The sequence below is a fragment of the Nothobranchius furzeri genome, chromosome 17 (assembly GCF_043380555.1).
Source record: "Nothobranchius furzeri strain GRZ-AD chromosome 17, NfurGRZ-RIMD1, whole genome shotgun sequence".
Taxonomy (NCBI): Eukaryota; Metazoa; Chordata; class Actinopteri; order Cyprinodontiformes; family Nothobranchiidae; genus Nothobranchius; species Nothobranchius furzeri.
Window position 1 is genome coordinate 39,468,269 of NC_091757.1, and position 20,571 is coordinate 39,488,839.

Genomic DNA, 20,571 nt, shown 5'->3' on the forward strand with positions numbered 1-20,571 from the left:
CCATCACAACTGCTAAAAGCTACATGCTGGTCACTGGTCGAGTCATTAACCCAGGTCTGACCTCTGGATTTAATATAAATCGAGGAATTTGACAGGGATGCCCTATATCCCCAAAGATTTTTATATCGGCAACTCAACTTTTAACATCACTAATTAAAAATTCTAACTCCATTAAAGGAATATCAATCTTTAATAAAGAATTCAAAATAAGTCAGTTTGCGGACGACACATGTATTTTTCTTAAAGATGAATCTGTGGCTGAAAAAACTATCAATATTATCTCTTTTCTCTAAAGCATCTGGACTATCTCTTAATTTGAAAAATGTGAACTTCTACCAATTCACACAAGCCCACACTCCTCAATTGCTTCGATTAAAGTTGAATCAGAAGTAAAATACCTAGGCGTGTTACTTTCCACAAACTTAAGTAAAAGAGAAGATTCTAATATCTCTGACTGTATTTTAGATTTGAAGAAAACACTCAATCACTGGCTGACTAGAGATCTCACCATTTTTGGAAGGAGCCTTCTTGCTAAAACTGAGGGCAACTTGAAACTGATTTTTCCCTGCTGCTCTTTATATATTCCCCCAAAAAATATTACTAAAGCTAACCAAATAATTTACCAATTTTTGTGGAGAAACAAAACACACTACATTAAAAGATCTCAACTAGTGAAGGAATATAGTAAAGGTGGTATCAACGCTCCAGAATTTGTATCTATGATTGCTACCCTTAGAATTAAATGGTTAAAGTCATGTTTATCTCATTTAGACTCTATGTGGTTCCACATTCCTAAATCTATATTCAACAAAGTGAGTGGTTTGGACTTCTTCTTAAAATGTTATTTTGAGGTTAATAAGAGTCCAGTTAAGCTATCCAACTTTCACAGACAGACCTTACACTTTTGGAAAATGATGTTTACCCACAATTTCTCTCCCCATAACTCCACAATATGGAACAATAGGGTCATGACGCTTAATCGTAAATCTATGCTTAAAAGTGAATGGGTTAATAAAAAGATTCTATTTGTATCAGATCTTATGGATGTGAATGGTATTCTCTTAAGCTACACAGAATTTTTAAAATAATTTAATTTAAATTGCTCGCAAAAAGAATATAGTAAATTATGTAAGTTAATCCCACCACCTCTACTTAATTTGATAAAAAAAAAATTATGATACACAACAACCTCTCCCCAGTATTGCCAAATCTAATGCTAGGACACCGCCATCTGCTGGACAAAAAATGTAATAACAGTTTCATTAGTAATTCCTTTAAAGTTTAAACTAAGGTATGGTATTTCACAACTTTGGAATAAAAGATACTAAAAGTGATTTAAGTTTGATTGCTTCCAATACAGTTAATGCTTTCTCAAAGTATACAAAATGGCCTATTCTACCCAAGGTGAAGGAAACGCATTTTAAAATCATTAACAAAGTTTATCCGGTGGCAGAATTTCTAAAAAAGAGATTTGGCTTCAAAGTAGAACAATACTCTTTCTGTACTAGCGAAGATGAAACACTTGAACATGTGTTTTTTATATGTGCTATTACTCCATGCTTCTGGTGTGACTTAAAAAACTGGATTTCCTTAAAAATTAACAATATGCCCTCATTTCAATCAAATGACATTCTTTTGTACTGAGATTATCCTGCATTGTTTGTCACCGACACTATCAACATATTAATTCTGTTGGGTAAATCTCATATTCATTGTGCTAAATGGAGGAGTGCTAAGCCATGTTTCTCAGGCTTCTTAAATGAATTTAAGATGTTTTTCTCATCACTTAAAAGCAGGGGTGTCAAACTCAAACTCACACTGGGCCGAAATGAAACTCTGGGACGGAGTCGAGGGCCAAACTTAATATTTTTTGAAAAAGTGACGGCAAATTTGCACATTTTCTTTATCAACATATATGCAATTTTGAAACTTTAAATTTGGAAACAAACATATTTCTTCATTAACACTGAATTTGGAATAACCAAATTACACACGAGCAAGTCAGTTTTAAATAAAAGGCATCAGTGGTATTCATTATTTGTGGTATAAGCAGCATTTTTAAAATCTATTCAGGATTTAAGTTTTCCTGTTCATTCATTTTTCTTATTTTTTATTGTCCTTTTTTCTCCTGTAATAAATGTCATCGCTGCTGTGACGTCTAGCTTTCCCCACTGAGGAACAATAAAGGGATTTACTATTCTATTCATCTATCTGCAGCCTTTCCACTTCCTGTTCAATCTTTTCTCACGGGCCAACAACAAAATAAAAGTATTATTTTATCTTAAATGAAAATGCAACATCTCACCTGTTAACTTTCATGTTTTGGAGCAGAAAAAGAGCATAAAACCAACATATTTAAAGCTCAGTTTGCTCCACTGATTTACTGTGATGCTCACCTGTTCCAGCCAGATACCTGCATCATGGGGTTGATCTGAGCTGAGGAGGAGACTCCTGTTGTTTTGTTCATCTTCATCATAATAATGACAACATTAGATGACAACAGGTGCTCACATAGGTTTGTGCTGATGAACATGTCTGAGCAGCTTGACCACGTTGTTGTGTGTCGGGGAGGAAACACAACGACAGCAACCACAGAGTCGTGCTGGTTTGAGCGTGTCGCTGCTCGCTGGAGTTATATCAGCTCTGTCTGGAAGTTAGTTGGAAAACTTTCTCTTTCAGTCGTAAACACATTATTGAGCAGCTAGAATCTCCGTTTCTGGGCTTCAACGTCAGAAAATAGCTGAGTGCACTCGGTGCTGAGTGAGAGGAGTGTTTAGTTTGTCGAGACAGCAGAGCTGCAGACACCGGCAGCAGGCGCTAGAAAAAACACAAAGGAGGGGGCACTTTGGCTCTGCGCTAACGCCGCAAAGCATCATGGGAGTTGAAGTCTTTGCGGAAAAATCGGCCAGCGGGCCAGTTTTAATATATTTTTGATATTTATCTCGCAGGCCACATAAAAATGCTCCGCGGGCCTTGTGTCTGACACATGTGTTCTACATCTTTCAAGACATTCAGCTTATTTTGACAGTTTTGCTTTGTTTCAGCTTCAGTTCAGCTGTTCAGCAGCTTCAGTTCAGCTGTTCAGCAGCTTCAGCTTACAGTTTCAGCTATCCAGCATTCAAACAGCATTTGTGCAATAAATGCAAATTTTCTAGTTCTTATTGCAGTGAAAAATTTGGTCCTAAATTAGTAAAAAATAAACTAAAACCTAGTTTATACTTCATCAGCAAGTTTGCACACACACACACACACACACACACACACACACACACACACACACACACACACTGACGTAGACATTTTCCTTCGTTCATCCACTGGTGTCAGTATTGTGTAGCAATTCTCCACCAGGACAACAGAGGGCGCAGCAATTTTGTGGAGTATCCTGCCACCAGTGAAGTCGTGTCTCTAGAGCAGGGGTCACCAACCTTTTTGAAACCGAGAGCAACTTAAAGGGTACGGAGTAATACGAAGGGCTACCTGTACATGACACACTTCTGAAAACTTAGTTTATTTTTATTTTTAATTCAATGTTGATATGTCTGACAACATTTAATTTGCTTCTCAAATAATAATAATGATTTAAGGCAGGAAACAGATAAATCTCAACATGTAACACTTACTTTTTTTTATCTCAGTGCATTTCAGTTGTCTCTCATATTCAAATAATCACTTCTGCAACATTTCTTGGAAAAACATGTCCCATTTTTACTAACTACTTCTGAAACAATCTTAATCAGACTAGGTAAGATGTCAGTTATGTAACCTTTCAGTCCTGCAAAACACAACTTTTTACCACTAAATCTTTAGCATTTTTAACTAAATCTGTACATAACAGCTTGAATATGTTGGAACTTTGCCATGCAGCTGTTTAGCTGAAAACATCTGGCACATTTCTATTAGTGGGAAACCTGGCACCAGATTGCTGTAATCTGGGGTGTAACTTGATACTGCAACTCTGACTGAGTCATGTAGATGAGCATCAGTAAGGCGTGTTCTGTGTTTGCTCTTTATGAAGTTCATGTCAGAAAAGGCTGATTCACAGAGATAAGTTGAACCAAACATGCAGGCAACCTTCATAGCTGCTGTGCACACACCTTTGTACTTCTCTGTATCCACAAGGCACCAAAAGTTTGGTTCACTTTGATGGGCTTTGAGATGGAGGTCGTTTTGCAGTGTTATAATTTCTATCTCCACCTCCCCAGCATTCAAGCTGAATGTTGCACTTAGCTGCTCAGCAATGCATGCAATTTCTACTTGCACAAAAGTATTGGGAGATGAATGACACACATGGCTCAAGTTGATCAAAGTCACGAAACCTATTCTCAAACTCTTGTCCAAGTCTGTTAATGACTTCAGGGTATTTGTCCACAACTTTGTCAAAAGTCTCAGATGCAGAAGCATGGTCATTCATCACTGACTGCACATAAGGAAAGTGCAGCACCCTTTTTTTCTGTAAATGCACAGAGAAAATGTTCATCTTGGCTTTGAATGCATTTACAGCACTTATCATGTCAGCAACAGTTTTACCTTTGCCTTGCAGCTCACAGTTCAAATGGTTAAGTTTCCCAGTGATGTCCGTTAAAAATGCAAGGTCAAGAATCCATTCAGTGTCCTCCAGCAACGAGATGTCTTCACCTTTGGATTGCATGAACTTCTTGATTTCACACAAAAGTGAAAGAAAAAAACGTTGCAAAACCCGTCCCCTGCTGAGCCATCTGATTTCTGTGTGTAGTAACAGGTCGCCATATTCTGCTGACAGCTCCTCCAATAGTAGTTTGAATATCCTGTGCTGTTTGGCTTTGGAGCGGATGCTATTTATGATCTTCACAACAGGAGTCATCACATGCTCAAATCCGGTCACTTTTGAACATATCGCCTGCTGATAAATGATGCAGTGGTAATGTAGAAATGTTGGGAAGTCTGTGTCACCTTTGCAGGGCGCGATGAAACCTGTATGCCGGCCGATCATGGACACTAGCTTTTCTAGTGGTACTTTTTTTTCCATAAGAAAACTCTTAACTGCGTTGTATATATCAACTCCCCTTGTAGTTGTCTGGAGGGGCAGTAATGTCAGAAGTTCCTCTTTTGTGGAGAAGTCATCAAAAACCATACGAATAAAGACCATCAGCTGTGCTGAACTGCTGCAGTCCACAGACTCGTCACACTGGATGCTAAACCACTTGCATGTTGCCACATCCTGCTCCAGCTGCTCTGTTAAGTTCTCATAGTGAGACATAGTGACATAGCCGTCACTCTTCATACCGTTGTACTTGCACCCAGTTGGACGTTGGAGAGAGTGGAGATGACATTGGTTCCATTCTTCTCATCTTTAAATACAGTCTTTGCGATTATCATCATTGCTTCTTTGAAAACTTCTCCATCTGAAAATGTCTTCTTGTTCTTAATCAAAAAATGTGTGGCTCTAAATGACGCTTCTGTCGTTTTTTGTGACTTTTCCACCGGCTTCTTGAATAAAGACTGCTGTTTGCCCAAAGCTGCCTTTAACTCACATGCTTTTTCTTTCCATAGTGCGCTGCTAGGTGGGTAGCTAGCATTGTAGCTTTTATGACAAGTACTGAAGTGTCTCTCCACATTGTGCCGCTTTGCTGTCGCCACAGTCATACCACAAATGAGACACACACATTTTTCTCTCACAAGTGTAAAAAAGAACTCCTCCTCCCAATCACTATGAAAATTATATGTTTTCTTTCGTTTTTCAGCCATTTTCGGTTGGTATCCAGCTCCTCATTGGAACAGCACCTGCCGCCCGTTAGCTTAACGCCGAATCGAACTAGTAGGTCAAAGAAAGTTCATGTTTACATCTTCTACGGTTTTTAATGGCAGCTTGCAGCCTGTGTGATTGCACTACTGCCACATTCACGTACGGTAAAGTACTATTTATATGTTGATGGTAAAATATAAAAACATACAAAATATAAAATATTTTTGTTCTTAAAAATTATTCGTTAATAGTTTCATTTTCAAATAAGCATTGATGCAACTGTGACTCAAAAAGAAAAGCAACACAATAAAAAAAGGAGATATAAAGTCAAGTTCAGTGGTGACTAGTGCTATTTTTAGAACATAGCCTGCGGGCACCCCGTGGTTACCCCGAGAGCACCTTTGTGCCCGCGGGCACCACGTTGGTGACCCCTGCTCTAGAGTATTTATAATGTGTGTTTATATTGTATTTATGTATTTCAGAAGTTTTTTTGAACACTGACAAATGTGTCTCTCATTCTCCTCCACCTCTTCATGCAGTCACCACCTCCAAAGCCAAGTTTCCTGTAATTTCCTTACAAAAATAAAAGTATGTTGTACTCCTTCAGTCACGGTTGTATTAACGTTTATATCGCCGCACTTTTACTGCGTAACAGTCTTTAATGGGGAATGGTGGTGCTTTTGGTGAAGGTAAAGGAAGCAGAGTCCTGACCAATCACAGGCTTGCATATCTCCGTAGCTTTCAGCAGATAGTTAAAACATTGGGCTCTGTCTGTACTTGCGTGCCTGTTGGAAAGCCCCTGAACCACAGATAACAGTGTTGCATGACTCTGCACCAACGCAGACACAGAAGTATAAACTAAGCTAAAGTTGAAGGTAAAAATAATTTAAAACGCTGTTATCGGGACTCCACAGCCAGTATTCGTGATCCTGCTGGAACATCCCTACGATCAATGGTTTGAACAAGCTTAAATTAAAAATGTAACACTTTTAATGCAGTTGCCAAGCCTAGCTGGGAATTTTGAAAAACATCTTCCTAAATGATCTTGAGCAGTGAAGCTGAAAAAGGTAGAAGGGTTTATCATGTAAAATCACACGAAGAGCTGTGATTTGTTGCTGAACAGATCTGTTTAAAGATGGCAGCATTGCAACGTGGTCTTGACTGACCTCGACCTAGCCATTAGCTTATCAACCCTGCTGAGTATGAATAGAATCTCTGAACCGAGGGTGTTTTCCTTTTTGGTTCAGTTGTTACTGCCGCTCACTGCAGCCTCTAACAACAGCAGTAAGTTCCTATCTGCAGTGATCGAAGCAAACAGAGGCAGGTTTTAGAGGAGAAACCCTGTCAAGGACAAGCAGAACCAAGTAAACAACAGCCTGAAGACAAGTCACGTCAGAGATCAGCTGCTTTTCTCATTCCATAACATAAACCACACTCAGATCTGCATCAATTGCATCCTGTCAGTTTTATCATTACCAGTACCAGCTTAATATTTTCATTGGTATTCCCATTCACATCCATTGATCCTTCAATCCAGAGCCAATAAGAGCCGACTGAGCCTGCAGCTGATCAATCTGAAGGACAAGAGGAGTCTGAATGGGCGCGTATTTTAATGTGCATGCTTAATTTCGGATTGTTTTTGACTCTCCTTGTCTAAATTTCTTTTTAGGGTGGCGCTGCGCTGCGCTCCGTTTCAATCAGGCTGTACAGCAGGATTTCCCCTCGTAGGCAGCGATATTTTTCATAACTCCGATTGCTTCATGCTATAGATCATTGGAAAGCTGCTTTTATGTACTTTTAGGAACCATTGGAATTATTTGAATCTGATCAGCCATTCAAAAGTTATAAAACGGAGCATTTTGGATGACAAACTCAGCACGTCTCTGAATCTGTGTTGTGATTTGTTGCGCTCAAGACAGGGAATCCCGGTGGCTACCGTAATGTATTGTATATGCTGTCATGGTCTGTGTCGGCGTCTCATCTCATGTGTCTCCTTTTGTTCTCTAGGTGCTCCTTTTGTGTCCTCTAGCGCCCTCATGTGTCATGTCTGCGTCTCTATATGGTGTCTTCTGTTTGTAGACCTTTTTATCATCCCCTCAGGTCCAGTGTTCATTTAGTTATCCTCTGTGCCCCAAGTTGCAGCTCCAGCCTCTTTGTCCCCAGCTGTGTGTGGGTGTGTGTCCATTCCCCAGTTCATTGTGTGTGTGTGTGTGTGTGTGTGTGTGTGTGTGTGTGTGTGTGTGTGTGTGTGTGTGTGTGTGTCCATTCCCCAGTTCAATGTGGGTGTGTGTGTGTGTGTGTGTGTCTCCCGTTTTGGCCGGGAAACTACCGTATTTTACTTTGCTTTCCTGCCGTCCTCCCGAATTATTATTTTCCCGTAAATCTCCCGTATTTTTAAAATTCCTCTGCCTCTTTAAAATTATCTATAGCCTCGCGAGAACTGGTTGTCGCGAGATTTGTGCAGACAGCGGGAACATAACAGGAACAACAAACGAGAGCGATGATGGAAGTGAACAAGGCATTCCTGCCAAAAAATCAAAGAAATCGTGTAAATATCTAGAAAAATGGGACAGCGAATTTACTTTTCTAAAGAAGAGCAGGATGGGACAAAGTCACGCTTTTTGTAAGATTTGCAGTTGCGACTTTAGTGTCTCCCACGGGGGAAGGAATGATGTCAGTCAGCATGAGAAATCAACCAAGCACAAGCGCTGGCTAGAAGCACAGAAACATGCCCAGACGATGTCGGCATTTGTAACTAGGAATACCACAGAGGCTGACCAGGTCATAAATGCGGAGGTTAAAATGGCAATGCTGTGTGCCAAAAACAATGTTTCTTTCACCTTCTGTGACGACTTCAACAAGTGTGTAGCTGAGATGTTCCCGGACTCTGCTATTGCACGAAAATATTCTGCGGGGAAAACCAAATCTACGCAACTTATCAAAGGTAAGTTGATTCAAATTAAGTATGAATATTATGAAAGCGTATACATAGTCATAATCATGTCCAGCAGGCATATTGGTGGCAAATTGCTAGCTAACGTTACTGGGCATTCACTCAACAGGTGCCATAGCAGCAGAGCTAGATGATGAGTTGGCCAGAACATGCCGATCTCAGCCCTTTTCATTGATGTGCGACGAGTCGAGCAACAGAAAAACGGACAAAGAATTCGTCATCCTGACCAGACTCTACGATGAGGCCACTCTGCAGGTCGCTACAAAATTCATGGAGATGCCCATATGCAATGTGGGAAATGCAGAAAATCTGTATGAAAAGCTGAGTGAAGCATTAAGGTAGGGGAACTGCAATGTGTTGTTGACGTGTGTAGTAATTTGCATTTAATTATAATCTTACATTTAGTGTAAGACATTTTATGGCATTTTTTTCATATTTCCAATAGAAAAAGAGGAATTCCATGGGAGAACCTGATAGCCTTTAACTCTGATAACGCCAGTGTCATGAAAGGCAGACACAACTCTGTCATCAGCAGACTGAAGACCAGCCAGCCCCATGTCCAGGACCTTGGCTGCATCTGCCACCTAGCACAACTGGCCACTGGCTGTGCCATCAAAGCAGCACAGGTACCAGTGGAAGACTTCCTGGTTGGGATATACACCCACTTTGATAAAAGGTAAATTATTATAAATAAATAGGCCTGCAGTTGATACTCTTCAGACATACACATACATTTCCATCCACTAACTAAATAATTGTCTATATTACCGTGCAAAAAGATGTGAAATCTATAAATAATTTGTAGATTTTACCGATTCAGACCACCTGAAGCTCCTCAGGTACTGCAGCACCCAATGGCTGAGTCTGTTAACCTGTGTCCAGAGAGTGTTGAACCAGTGGGACGCACTGCAGGTAAGGATGGTAACTCCAGCAGATACATACAGCTTACTATTCTGTGTTTTCCTTTTATTTAACTATTGCCACCCTGTTTCCCTATGTACTCTAGGCCTACTTCAACAGTCATGAGGAGGTGGAGAGGAGCGCCAAAATACATGATTTAGCCAGCCATCTGCGTGATCCAGTCATGAAGATCTACTTCATGTTCCTGACTGCTGCCCTTAAATCTTTATCTGATTTTAATATTGCCTTCCAGGTGGGTATCAGTGTTATTGAATGTATGTGTAAATATTAAATTTGATTTTGCTAATTGTAGCATTCTTAATTCACTGATATTTTGTTGTGACCCATGATATTTTCTACAGTCAGAGGAAGTACAAATTCACAGACTGGAAGAGGAAATGTGCAGGCTGATTAGGAGGATCCTGGGCTACCTCATACCAGCCAGGGCCATCGTAGGTATACCTCTCAGGGAGGTGGAGTATGGACAAGGACATCAGTTGGCTGATGAGGAGCTCTTTATTGGAGCAGACACAAAGGCCTTCATGAAAAGCGTAGAGCTTCCCATGTCCACTGAGAAGAAAATCTTTCAGTGAGTATATTACCCAGCTGTTTTATAATGGTCATCATCAGTATGAGAGAATATGCTGTACTGTGCCTAAAATGCTGCCACTAATGCAGTTTTTTACTCTTACGCTGTTGTAGATCTGTGAGAAGGTTCTATGAAGCAGCGCTTCAGAAGATGTTCTCCTCCTTTCCCCTTGACCATCCACTCCTGAGGGACTTGAAAGTGCTGGACCCTGCTGCTCGCCTCGACATTCCTCCAGGGGCAGGTAGATGTTAGGGCAGTTCTCCATTGATAGAATGATTGAATTGATTAAATATTGCATGGTTTAGATTTGCAACACTTTCTTTATTTTCCAGTGGAAAGGCTAGGGGCCATGTTTCCTCAGTTGAGCTTAAGTGAAGATAGGCTGAGAGAGGAACTCGTTGACTACCAGGTGACAAATAGCAAGCAACTCCCCCAAGAAGACAACATTGACAGATTCTGGGGCCTGATAGGGAAGGATGTGAGGTTCAGTGAGCTGCCAAGATTAATGAAGGCTTTACTCTGCATTCCCCACAGCAATGCCAGTTCTGAAAGGGTGTTTAGTATGGTGAGAAAGATTGCTACAGAGAATAGGATGTCATTAGACAACAGCACTGTTTGTGCTTTACTGTCATGTAAAATCAACCACTCTGGCCCAGCCTACAAATACACTCCTTCCAAAAAAGTGTTAAAGAATGCTAAATCTGCAACACATTTGTATAATAAGTCATTAGTGAATGTCAGAGAGCCACATGAGTGAACATGATACATCTAAAGAAAATGTGTAGTGAAAATAAAATGTAAATGTTTAACTTAAAGACAAGCAATGTGAAATAAACATGAAGTAATGTGTTGACTTGTATATAAAATGAAAAATGTAAAATCAATAAATATGCTTCATTTCCCCTTTTGTGTTTTCATTTAGGCTGTATTATAACAGAATGTTCACAGCATTTCAATGTCAACAAAGGTATGCCTCAGATTCTGATCACTGAATTGTAGTAAGTGGTTGAAAAGTGGTTATTATAGATTTTTTGTACACCTATCTTACAATGTAAGATATACTAGCGCTCGGCTGTGGCGGCGGGTTGGCTCGCTGCCGGTGTTGTAAATTTTCCCTTATTTTCAAATCCAAAAGTTGACAGGTATGGTGTGTGATGGTGTGTGTGTGTGTTGTGTGTGTGTTAATTCTTCCCGCAGCCATTAGGTTTAGTTTGGCCTCCTCTGTTTCTGTTTGCCCATTTTGATTATTAGGTTCACCTGTCTTCCCTCCAGCTCTCACTCCACACACCTGCCGCCATTTTCCCTAATCACTTCTCCCTGGCTGTGTCCGAATCCAGGGGTAGGATGCTTGTGAGTACGGGTCCTCGCCGGTCTAGCAAGGCCTGGTCCTTGCAAGACCGCTAAAACCGGAAGTCAGTGGCTCTGAATTCGGACAGTACTAGCCTCGTTGTTATTCCCGCCCCCAGGTCAAGTTGCCTAGCTACCGTGACGGCAGCAAACAGGCTAACAAGCTAGTAGCGACGTTGAAAATGGATCCACAGCAATATTTCATTTTATTTGTGGCTTTTGAGGAGCTGCGACGGCTCAATAAACGTCACCGGCCTTTGTATTTAAAGTTTAAAAATCATTTAGTCCTGTTATCTGCTAGAGTTACAAGTATTATACTCATGATCTCCTTTTTTGCATATATCTGAATGTTAGTGATGTGACAGCCGTCGATTGAGCCAGCCCAGCAAACCCTTTTGATGGACGATGCAGTGGTCAGTGAGATGAGACATCCAGAAGCACCCTCTGCAGACCACTCTGTCTGATGTTCCACTTGCCAACCAGAAACGTTCAGCCACGGATCTCGGTTTCTGCACTCCATCCACCTCGATCCATGTTTAGTAGATTTAGCAACACCACCAAAGACTCCCTGCTTTCCAAGTTTACTGTATATATTTTACTTTTATCTTTACTTTTATTCCTTACAGTGTTCCCTTACAATTTATTTACTATGTTGTTACTTGTTAAAAACTGAATAATAAAACTGTTAATGATCAAAAAAGAGTTATCAATTAATAGAAATTTTATTACATTTAAACAAATAACAAAAACATTCAAACACATATATAAAACCTGAACCAGAAGAAACTAAAAGAAAAAAAAACAATTTCTCTGCCATCCTTTCCATCAATGCTAAAAATCTGTCCATCCTTCTTTCTCTCCTCTCCTCTGCTTCCCTCTGTTGTCTCATGTCCTCCCTGATCAGGTCAAGGAGCTCATCAGCCCTTCTCCTTTTTCTCCCTGATGAGGAGTCCGGCTTCCTTCCACCACTCTCCCTGTCCTCTGTCTCACCCACTGCTGCACTTGGCCCTGGAGTGTCCTCGGGAATGGAAGCAATAAGGACAGGAGGCATAGTGGAAGGCCTCTGTCCCAACACCTCGTCCATGGGGACAAACCAGGGCCAGGTTTCAGCAGTGGGCTTTCCACTGACTCCCTCTCCTGACCCTGGATACTTGCAGTCCTACAGACAAAGGGAATTAGAATTACAAGGCTTTATTGTCATTTAACAACAGAGAACACTGTGGGCATAATGAAATTACAGATGCTCCTTAAAGGTACTGGTTCTGGATGAGAATAGAGAGGAATAGAAGAACAAAGTCAGATTATAAATCATAGTTGATAAAACATGCAATAAACAATATTTTAATTTATCAACATGGGAGATGACAATTGTGTTCTGTGTTTTTTTCTGCCTAAAATGAAATTAAAAACATTAAATCAGTAATGTGGTTTCTTAAAAATTAACTTAAATAAACATTAAACTTAGTTTTCGTTATTTTTGGCGTTCGTTACATGATTACATAAGATGCAAGCTCTTTTACGGTGAGTTTTTTCCTATTAGACTTTCAAGCAAGTTTACGGTGGGGTGTTAACCTTAAAACAAATGATGAGAAGCTTTATTCGCTAAATAAACACACACACACGGGAATTATGACGGGACCACCATACAAGCTCGTTCTCGCTGATTTCTGCTTAAAATGTACTTATACAAACGAAAAATGTCTATAAACAGAATCGCTTTCAGCTTAGTTTTCTACCGCTATTTTCTTTTAAAAAGCCTGCTGGGATCAAGCTAGTTTACGGTGGTTTTTTCCTATTACACATTCAAGCTGGTTTTCGGTGGGGCATGTTTTAGCCTTAAATTACATGAAAAAAACAATTTGCGGTATTAGATCGTATATAAAAAACAAACCAAAAGTGCCCAAACACGTATTTTATTTTTTTGACCGCTATTTTTTTTAACTAACTTACATTTTAAGCTGCACTGCTGTCCCGCTCCGTCCGCCGTTGTTGCGAGTGTCGAGTCCAGCGGCCGGCGCGCAAAGCATGCTGGGATACCCTTGCTCCTGTGAGGATCCATCAGACCCATCCTCGAAATGTGGGTAGAGCGAGGACGCGTTTGAGGACGCGAGAATGAGGATTCTTGGAATTCGGACAGTACTCGTCACTGCGCTTTGACGTCATCGACCTCAAAATGCGCACTCACAAGCATCCTACCCCTGGATTCGGACACAGCCCCTGTGTATATAAGCTCTGTCTTGTCTGTGTCTGGTGTCGGTTCATATGTTGTCAGCGTTGCTCGTGCTCTGTTCTGAGCTTTTGCCTTCAGGTCTTCGTGCTCTTGGTTGAGTTGTGTCTCCAGGTTTTTGTGCTCTAAGAAGAGATTTGGGTGTTCCTGTTCCCCAGGACTTATTGGACTTTGGCTCGCTGCCTTTGGATTACTACCTTAATAAAGGATTTTTACTTTATCCTCCACCTCTGCCTCATTCATCTGGTATCTGCATCTTGGGTCCTAAAACATCCTCCTACACCAACTCATGACATATGCATGCAAAGCCCCATTTTTAGTCTTTTCAGCACTTTTGGAATTTTAATGATATCTTGAACGGTTCAGGAATTATGGTAATGAGAAGTTCGCATGTCCAATCCCGTCTGCGGCCACTGGTTGGTAATAAGAATATTGTGGCATTAACAGAGGGGTGTCGGCGGTCAGGGCTAGGGGGCCCCCCAACACAAGGGGGCCCCAGGCGGCCGCCTACCTATGCCTAATGGCAAGGCCGGATTAACCATACGGGCAACTGGGCAATTGCCCAGGGCCCACGATCTCTAAAGGGCCCAGGGCAGCAAGGGCACGAGCAAAATACTGTAGGCCTATCTGTAATCTCCCGCTTTATATTAAACTAGGGTGACCGTACGTCCGGTTTTCCCCGGACATGTCCACTTTTCACTTTCTGTCCGGGCGTCCGGACTGGGGGTTCTTGTATTGATGAAAATGTCTGGCTTTTCATCCAGGAGCAGGGATCGAATTATGGGGGAGTTAGATATCCTACACATCCAGGGGAGCCGGAAAAAAGTTTTCTACTGATATTACATCATTTATGGACTCTTCTGAGCAGAGAGCGGCACAGCGCGTTGTTGCGCAGCGCTCCAGGCAGCTGCTTCCAGCGCACGGTCCATTCTCAAAGTGGCGCAACCAAAAAAACTATAATTAGCACACGATCGTTCATGTCCGCACATGTTCTCTACTTTCTGTCTTATTTGCGCCTGAAGCGCTCTGTTCCTGCGGACCTCATCACCTGTGCTGCGGAGATTTCACCTCACTGACGCAGCATCGAAACGCGCTCTCCGCTTTGCGGTCAGGAGATCCCTTTGATCTGCTCAAAAATAACTGATGTGGTGAAAAAGTAAGAATCCAGGCAGCAGTTTTTCTGGAGAGTTTAGAGGAGATGCAGGAAGATGAGAGACAGACAGGACAGGAAAATAGTTCAATAAAAACAAGAAAACAAAACAAAGTGTTGAAAAGTAAACTGTAGGTAGATCTATCTCCACTACACGTTTTTACCTGTATAAAGCAATAAGTTATACACATGTAGTATTTATACATCTGATACAATTCAGATCACCTTCAAAACTCAGTCACACACCCAGGGCCGTTTCAAGACATTTTGGGGGCCAAGGCAAAATGACCCCACCCATCCCCACCCCCCATAACTGGGCTCCCCAGGAGCCTCTGTGTAATTCATACCCTGTCCAGTAGTGTTAGTTATACAGTGTTTATAAAAGCTCCTCAGACATTACTGACATGTTATCAGATGAAAAACTAAATTATCAGACATGCTGTCTCATCTGCTGCTTTTCTAAACTTGCAAAAAGTAACTAAACCATTTGAAAGCCACTTTGTGGATTCTCTGAAAGTTTCCATGGAGTGTGTGACAACTTATTTTATCATTGATCCTATCGTCTAATCTCACAGCTGAAACAAGCATCCTTAATAATCTGTGCACAGGAAGCTTACCGATGCTGTAGTAAAACTAAAGGTATAATAATTTATTATTAATAAAACCTTGTTGCAGCACTAAAGCAGAAAAATGAGATTTAGCAATAAATATGCTAAACATTTACATATGAATTGTTTTGAGCCCTTTTATTGGCAGAATCTGATATCAATTTAGTTCTTACAAAAAATGAGTCCCAACGTGGTTTGTGTGGCGTTGCCATAGTGTGATGTCATAGGCACAGATTTCCTGTCCTCTTGTTTGGAAATGGAAATATGATCACCCTATATTCAACAAACTGTCCACCTGGGCTTTTGCACTGCACAGAGACGCTTCGCTGCCTTAGACTTTGAACGTCAGTTGAGAGTCAGTCTCATGCAGACTGACCAATGAAGAGAGGACCTCAATTTAAGACCCTCTCCTCATTGGTCAGTCCACACGAGGTGGGTCAAAGGTTACCCTGAGCGAGTTACATGATGTCAGGCATTCAAGTATTGAGTATATTTACTGCATATTACAGTAAAATATTCTGTATGTGACCATATTATGGTGATCCTTGGGTCGTGATGATGGGGCCCTTGAATATTGTTGCCCAGGGTACAACAAAGTGTTAATCTGGCCCTGCCTAATGGTAAAACCACCTCTGATACACAGTCAGAAAAATAAATTACGCTGAGAGAGGTGAAGTACCCGAGTCACAGGCTGTTCCTTCTCCAAATGTGCATTTCGTCCATCACTGTGTGACTCAACGTGGTCTGACACAGCAGTGTGTTGAATTTTGACAAGCCTGACAGATGAATCAACGTTGTCATTTGACTTTGCAAATATTTCACCCACTTGGTCTCTGTTCAACAGATACTTGGGAATTGGTGAGGGCACCATTTCCTGTCAGCGCAGATGACAGCAAGCCTCAAGCCCAGCCTCCATTTGCATCATGTTCAAGCAAAATCATTTACGTCAGAGGGGTAAAGGCAGGAACAGTCATCCACCGACCTTTAAATATTCGTACAATTAAGTAGTTTCACAGCAGTAGAGAAGAAGATTTTGAGAAAGAAAAGCCTAACGTGCCACTGAAAGGCATTCAGCTGTTAAGACGGCTTCATTTAGCTGTCTTCTGACTTTTTACTTTGTCCATATTCTATGTTTCAACAAACCTACATAAAAAAATATTGTGAGTTTATAACTATTAGAAGAAATGCAACATGCACATCCACAACACTGAGCTCTGCCCAGAAGAAACCCACATACACTTCTGTAACAGAAGGATACCCCTGATGGGTTTCTTCTGTTTTCAATGTTGTCAGAATTAAATGTTTCAGAAATTCAGTTTCAAACAAATAGAACCTGAACAAATACAAAAAGCAGGTGAGACGGGCCTTCGTACCTTTTGGTAATAAAGCTCTACAGTGGAAAGAGTGATTGTCCCTGCCCACTTGGCCAGAACAGGAATGGTAGGCAATTTGCCCTGATGTGTGTGTGTGTGTGTGTGTGTGTGTGTGTGCGGCACAGCTCCAAGAGCCGCTCAAGTCACCGCGTCTCGTTATTGGCGCTATTTAAACCAATGTTGTAAAATTACTTCTGCTCAGCCCAGATGTGCTCACTTGTGCACCCGTGAGCCGTGATTCCACTGGAACGCGTCTGACCTTTGACAGACGCACTCTGAACTTCAGATCTTCAGCTCGCTGTTAATAGCCTGAATGGGAATTATTTCTTGATTATTTTGTTACATCCACAATGTTCTGTGTGTGAGGTTTACAATGTCAGAACACCTGCATGAGACAGGGTGTTAATTATAATCTGCCAGAATGACTCACCACCTTCAGATTTCTCCAACACCGTTAAAAAAGATCAAATGCGGAACATATCGGCGTGCGCAGGCCAGAGTGCTGAAGCTCGGCGCATTGTTATTATGAGGCTAGGGCACATGCGGAGGACACGCGCGCAACAATATACTTGTTTTCAATTACATTTATTGTGCCAACTTACTTTTTCTTAGGCCCACCCACAAATGAGTTTCTGGCTACGCTAATGGTGACATATGACAGACTTCTCTGAGCTCCGCAGCCATTACACTTTTCACCTCGCGCACCCCCTAGCGGCAGCTCGTGCACCCCGAGGGGTACGCGTACCACACTTTGGGAATCCCTATCAGGGATTTTTATTAGTAAACCTGCTAATATGTTTCCCCTGCTAAATTCTCACCCCCTTACACTTATGTGTCAAAAAAGCAAATACTGCTGCTTTTCCTCTGCAGTCTAATCATGTCCAAACTCACTTCAATAATCTCCTCTGGAAAACATTTCGACCGTCTCTATAAAAATCCCTGCCTCTGCATCATTTCATCAGTAAAATGGAGTCAAATCCACATTCTGTCATCTGCTAAATAAGGAAATGTTGCAACAAATACATGATCCAACATCCACAATGAGGTACACAAGCATGGAGCTGCAGAGCCGAGGTCAGCACTTATTACCCAGAGACAATCAGCACTTGTCATTGTTTTTCATACTCAAAGAGCATAACGTGACTTCCACTAATCCACAAAGTAATTACCAAGAAGCTTTTCACAGGTGCCAAGGATCGCGGCTTACATTTTAAATAAAATATAAACAAGGGAAAAATATCAAACCCATTAATCTTTCATTAAGCTTGCCGGATAAAAAAGAATCACTTAAAGTATCATTCGCTACCATCACTGCAAGGGCAGAAGCCCCCCGCTAACATCAAAGGCTTCTCAGAGAAACAGAGCGGGAGCGAGTGAGTCAGTTAGCTGAATTTGGCTGAGAACCAGCTCCTTGTTGGCTTTTAATGTGAACACACTCATAATGGCAGCAGAGAAGGCACCAGCGCTCTTTAGTGGGCTTTGTGGCACACCAAACAATTCACTGTTGTTGTTCAAAGAACAGCTGATTCAGGCTGAATGTTGACAAAGGTGGAGGACTCGTCTTCAGCTGGGGCCCATCTTTGTGTCGCTCAGAGATCAGAGGCTTCTCATGGCCGAAGAATGGGAAGACTTCGTTTGAAACACACACACATATATACACAAACTTGTGGCGCAGCAGGAGGAGTGGCTGACATATTTGTCGGGCCTATGTAAAAGCACCCTCTGACTCATTTGTGTGTCTGGGTGGGGCATTTCCAAACTATTTAGCAACTCTTAAACGTAAGATGAGGCAGTGGTTTTCTATCGTACGTATTAAACTATCGGATGGTTTGACTTTGCAGATGCGGCTGCTGTGGTTAACGACAGCAAGGCCACAGACCACCTGACAGGAACACAATGCTGGCACCGACGTCCCGTCTTCTCAATAAGTCTCTCACAGTTGTTTAAATTCGCTTTATCATCCTGGCGGTGATGCCAAGTAGGTTAATAACATGCAGTGGATTAAGGTTGTAGCATTGGCAACGCCGCTAGACCGAAGAACGGGTTCAGCGGGGAGGAAAATAAAGCTATCACAATAAATGTTCCTAACAGGCCTGTGCTGCAGTGCTTCGCTTTCAGGATCCAGTGGCATGTTCGTTTCTGTCTCCGTGTACGCTACACAAAGCAGGTGATGTGCTTCACAGGCCCGCTACATTACATGACTTAGTCATGGCTCCCACTGAATTAAACACAGGGAAAGACTTTCTTTTTATCTTCTGCCAAAGAGCTAAATCTGACCACTGCAACCGACGCTCGCCCTCCCCTTTGATAGTGAAAGCATAGGAGCCTCACACGTATCAGCTCGGCCTCGTTTTTTAATGATTCTCCCGCAAACGTTGACAACAACAACAAAAGTAAAGCAAAGAGAGGATTCCCCCTGCAGAGCAAACACTCTACATTTACACGGGTGTTCTGTTTGCTGCACAGGTGAGCAGCTTCCTGGTGTAAATAACTGGACTGGACATGTGTTATCCGTAGCTGGATGCAGCGCCTCGGCTCAGAGAACACACCAAAATGTTTTTCTGGGTTTGAGCGACTCATCTTTGCTTGTGGGGCATTGTGATATTCTTGGACAAGTAGGGATGAAAGCCTAAGGTCCTGTGGCTAATGAGACACTGAGGCAGTGGGAATGATGGTTTTAATTACTGCCCAGGACTGGTCCACAGGGGGCGATTGCTGAAGAGCATGCTGAGTGTCCTGGGTTGGGAGTTCAGACTGATGCCAGTCATGCTGCGCCTGGCTGCCTTTGATGCTCACTTCCCTCTGCTTTATTCCCACATTGTGCTTATTAGATTCTTTGCTGCAGATGCTTCACTGCACCTTTGCTCAGAGCGACGCTTTGGACAAAGAAGGGCATGGTGACTGAGAGTTAAACTTTAAAGCCCCGGAAAGTTTCAGCGATGCATGACATAATCTGCTCTGGATTGCAAATCTGCATTGTGTCCATTCAACTGTGGATGTGTAGTAGAAAAAAACGCATCAAAAAACAACTACAACAATCTGTAAATGACACAGTAGAAGGTCAGATATGAGGCTAGAGGGGGTACTGTCTGTCTCTTCAGCTGCTGCATGATCTCTGTCGCTGTTCTCCTGCAGCTCAGCTGTGGACCAACCCTTGTTGACTTTTCAGAGATCACAGTGAGGCATCCTCATGTGTGTGTGTGTGTGTAAGTGTGTGTGTGTGTGTGTGTGTGGGGGGGGCTCTGACTCCACTGTGGTCAGACACCCCCACACACACACCTTGACCTCATACCCCTTCAAAATAAAATAAACAGTGTGGCAGACACATTTTTTCCGATCATCTATAAACGTATGATTTTGTGAAGATTCCTTGGACAAAACTTCTCTTGCCTTCCACAATTAGTTGAGCTTTTCAGTGCTCTTTTTTATATATATTTATATATATTTTTTTGCATTTATTCAGCCTGTAAACACAAGCTCTGCACCTCAAGGCCATCAGCTAGTTGGTTTTGTTTTCAGCAGAGCAGGAAAGTTAAAGTTAAAGTCCCATTAGTCGTCACACACACTGATGTGTGTGCGAAATTTGTTCTCCGCATTTGACCCATCCCCTGGGGGAGCGGTGAGCTGCAGACACAGCCGCGCTCGGGAACCATTTGGTGGTTTAACCCCCCAATCCAACCCCCTTAATGCTGAGTGTCA

General features: G+C 41.9%; 2 protein-coding genes across 3 annotated transcripts in view; both read left to right on the forward strand.

Annotated features, from left to right (window-relative positions):
• The window catches only part of LOC139063603 (zinc finger protein 235-like), a 67,523-nt gene that overhangs the window by 18,349 nt on the left and 28,603 nt on the right, over positions 1-20,571 (forward strand). The gene's annotated exons all lie outside the window — the stretch shown is intronic.
• On the forward strand, positions 8,528-11,070 carry LOC139063737 (uncharacterized). The gene is made up of 8 exons (XM_070546438.1): positions 8,528-8,669; positions 8,788-9,016; positions 9,124-9,284; positions 9,499-9,590; positions 9,685-9,831; positions 9,941-10,167; positions 10,281-10,408; positions 10,500-11,070. Exons 1-8 carry the CDS (start codon positions 8,528-8,530, stop codon positions 10,922-10,924), a joined length of 1,551 nt encoding a protein of 516 aa, XP_070402539.1. The 3' UTR covers positions 10,925-11,070.

Coding starts and splice junctions, on each gene's coding strand:
- LOC139063737 (XM_070546438.1), top strand. CDS start 8,528: ATGGCAATGCTGTGTGCCAAAAACAATGTTTCTTTCACCTTCTGTGAC. Junction 9,017..9,123: donor AAGCTGAGTGAAGCATTAAG/GTAGGGGAACTG, acceptor TATTTCCAATAG/AAAAAGAGGAATTCCATGGG. Junction 9,832..9,940: donor ATTTTAATATTGCCTTCCAG/GTGGGTATCAGT, acceptor TATTTTCTACAG/TCAGAGGAAGTACAAATTCA.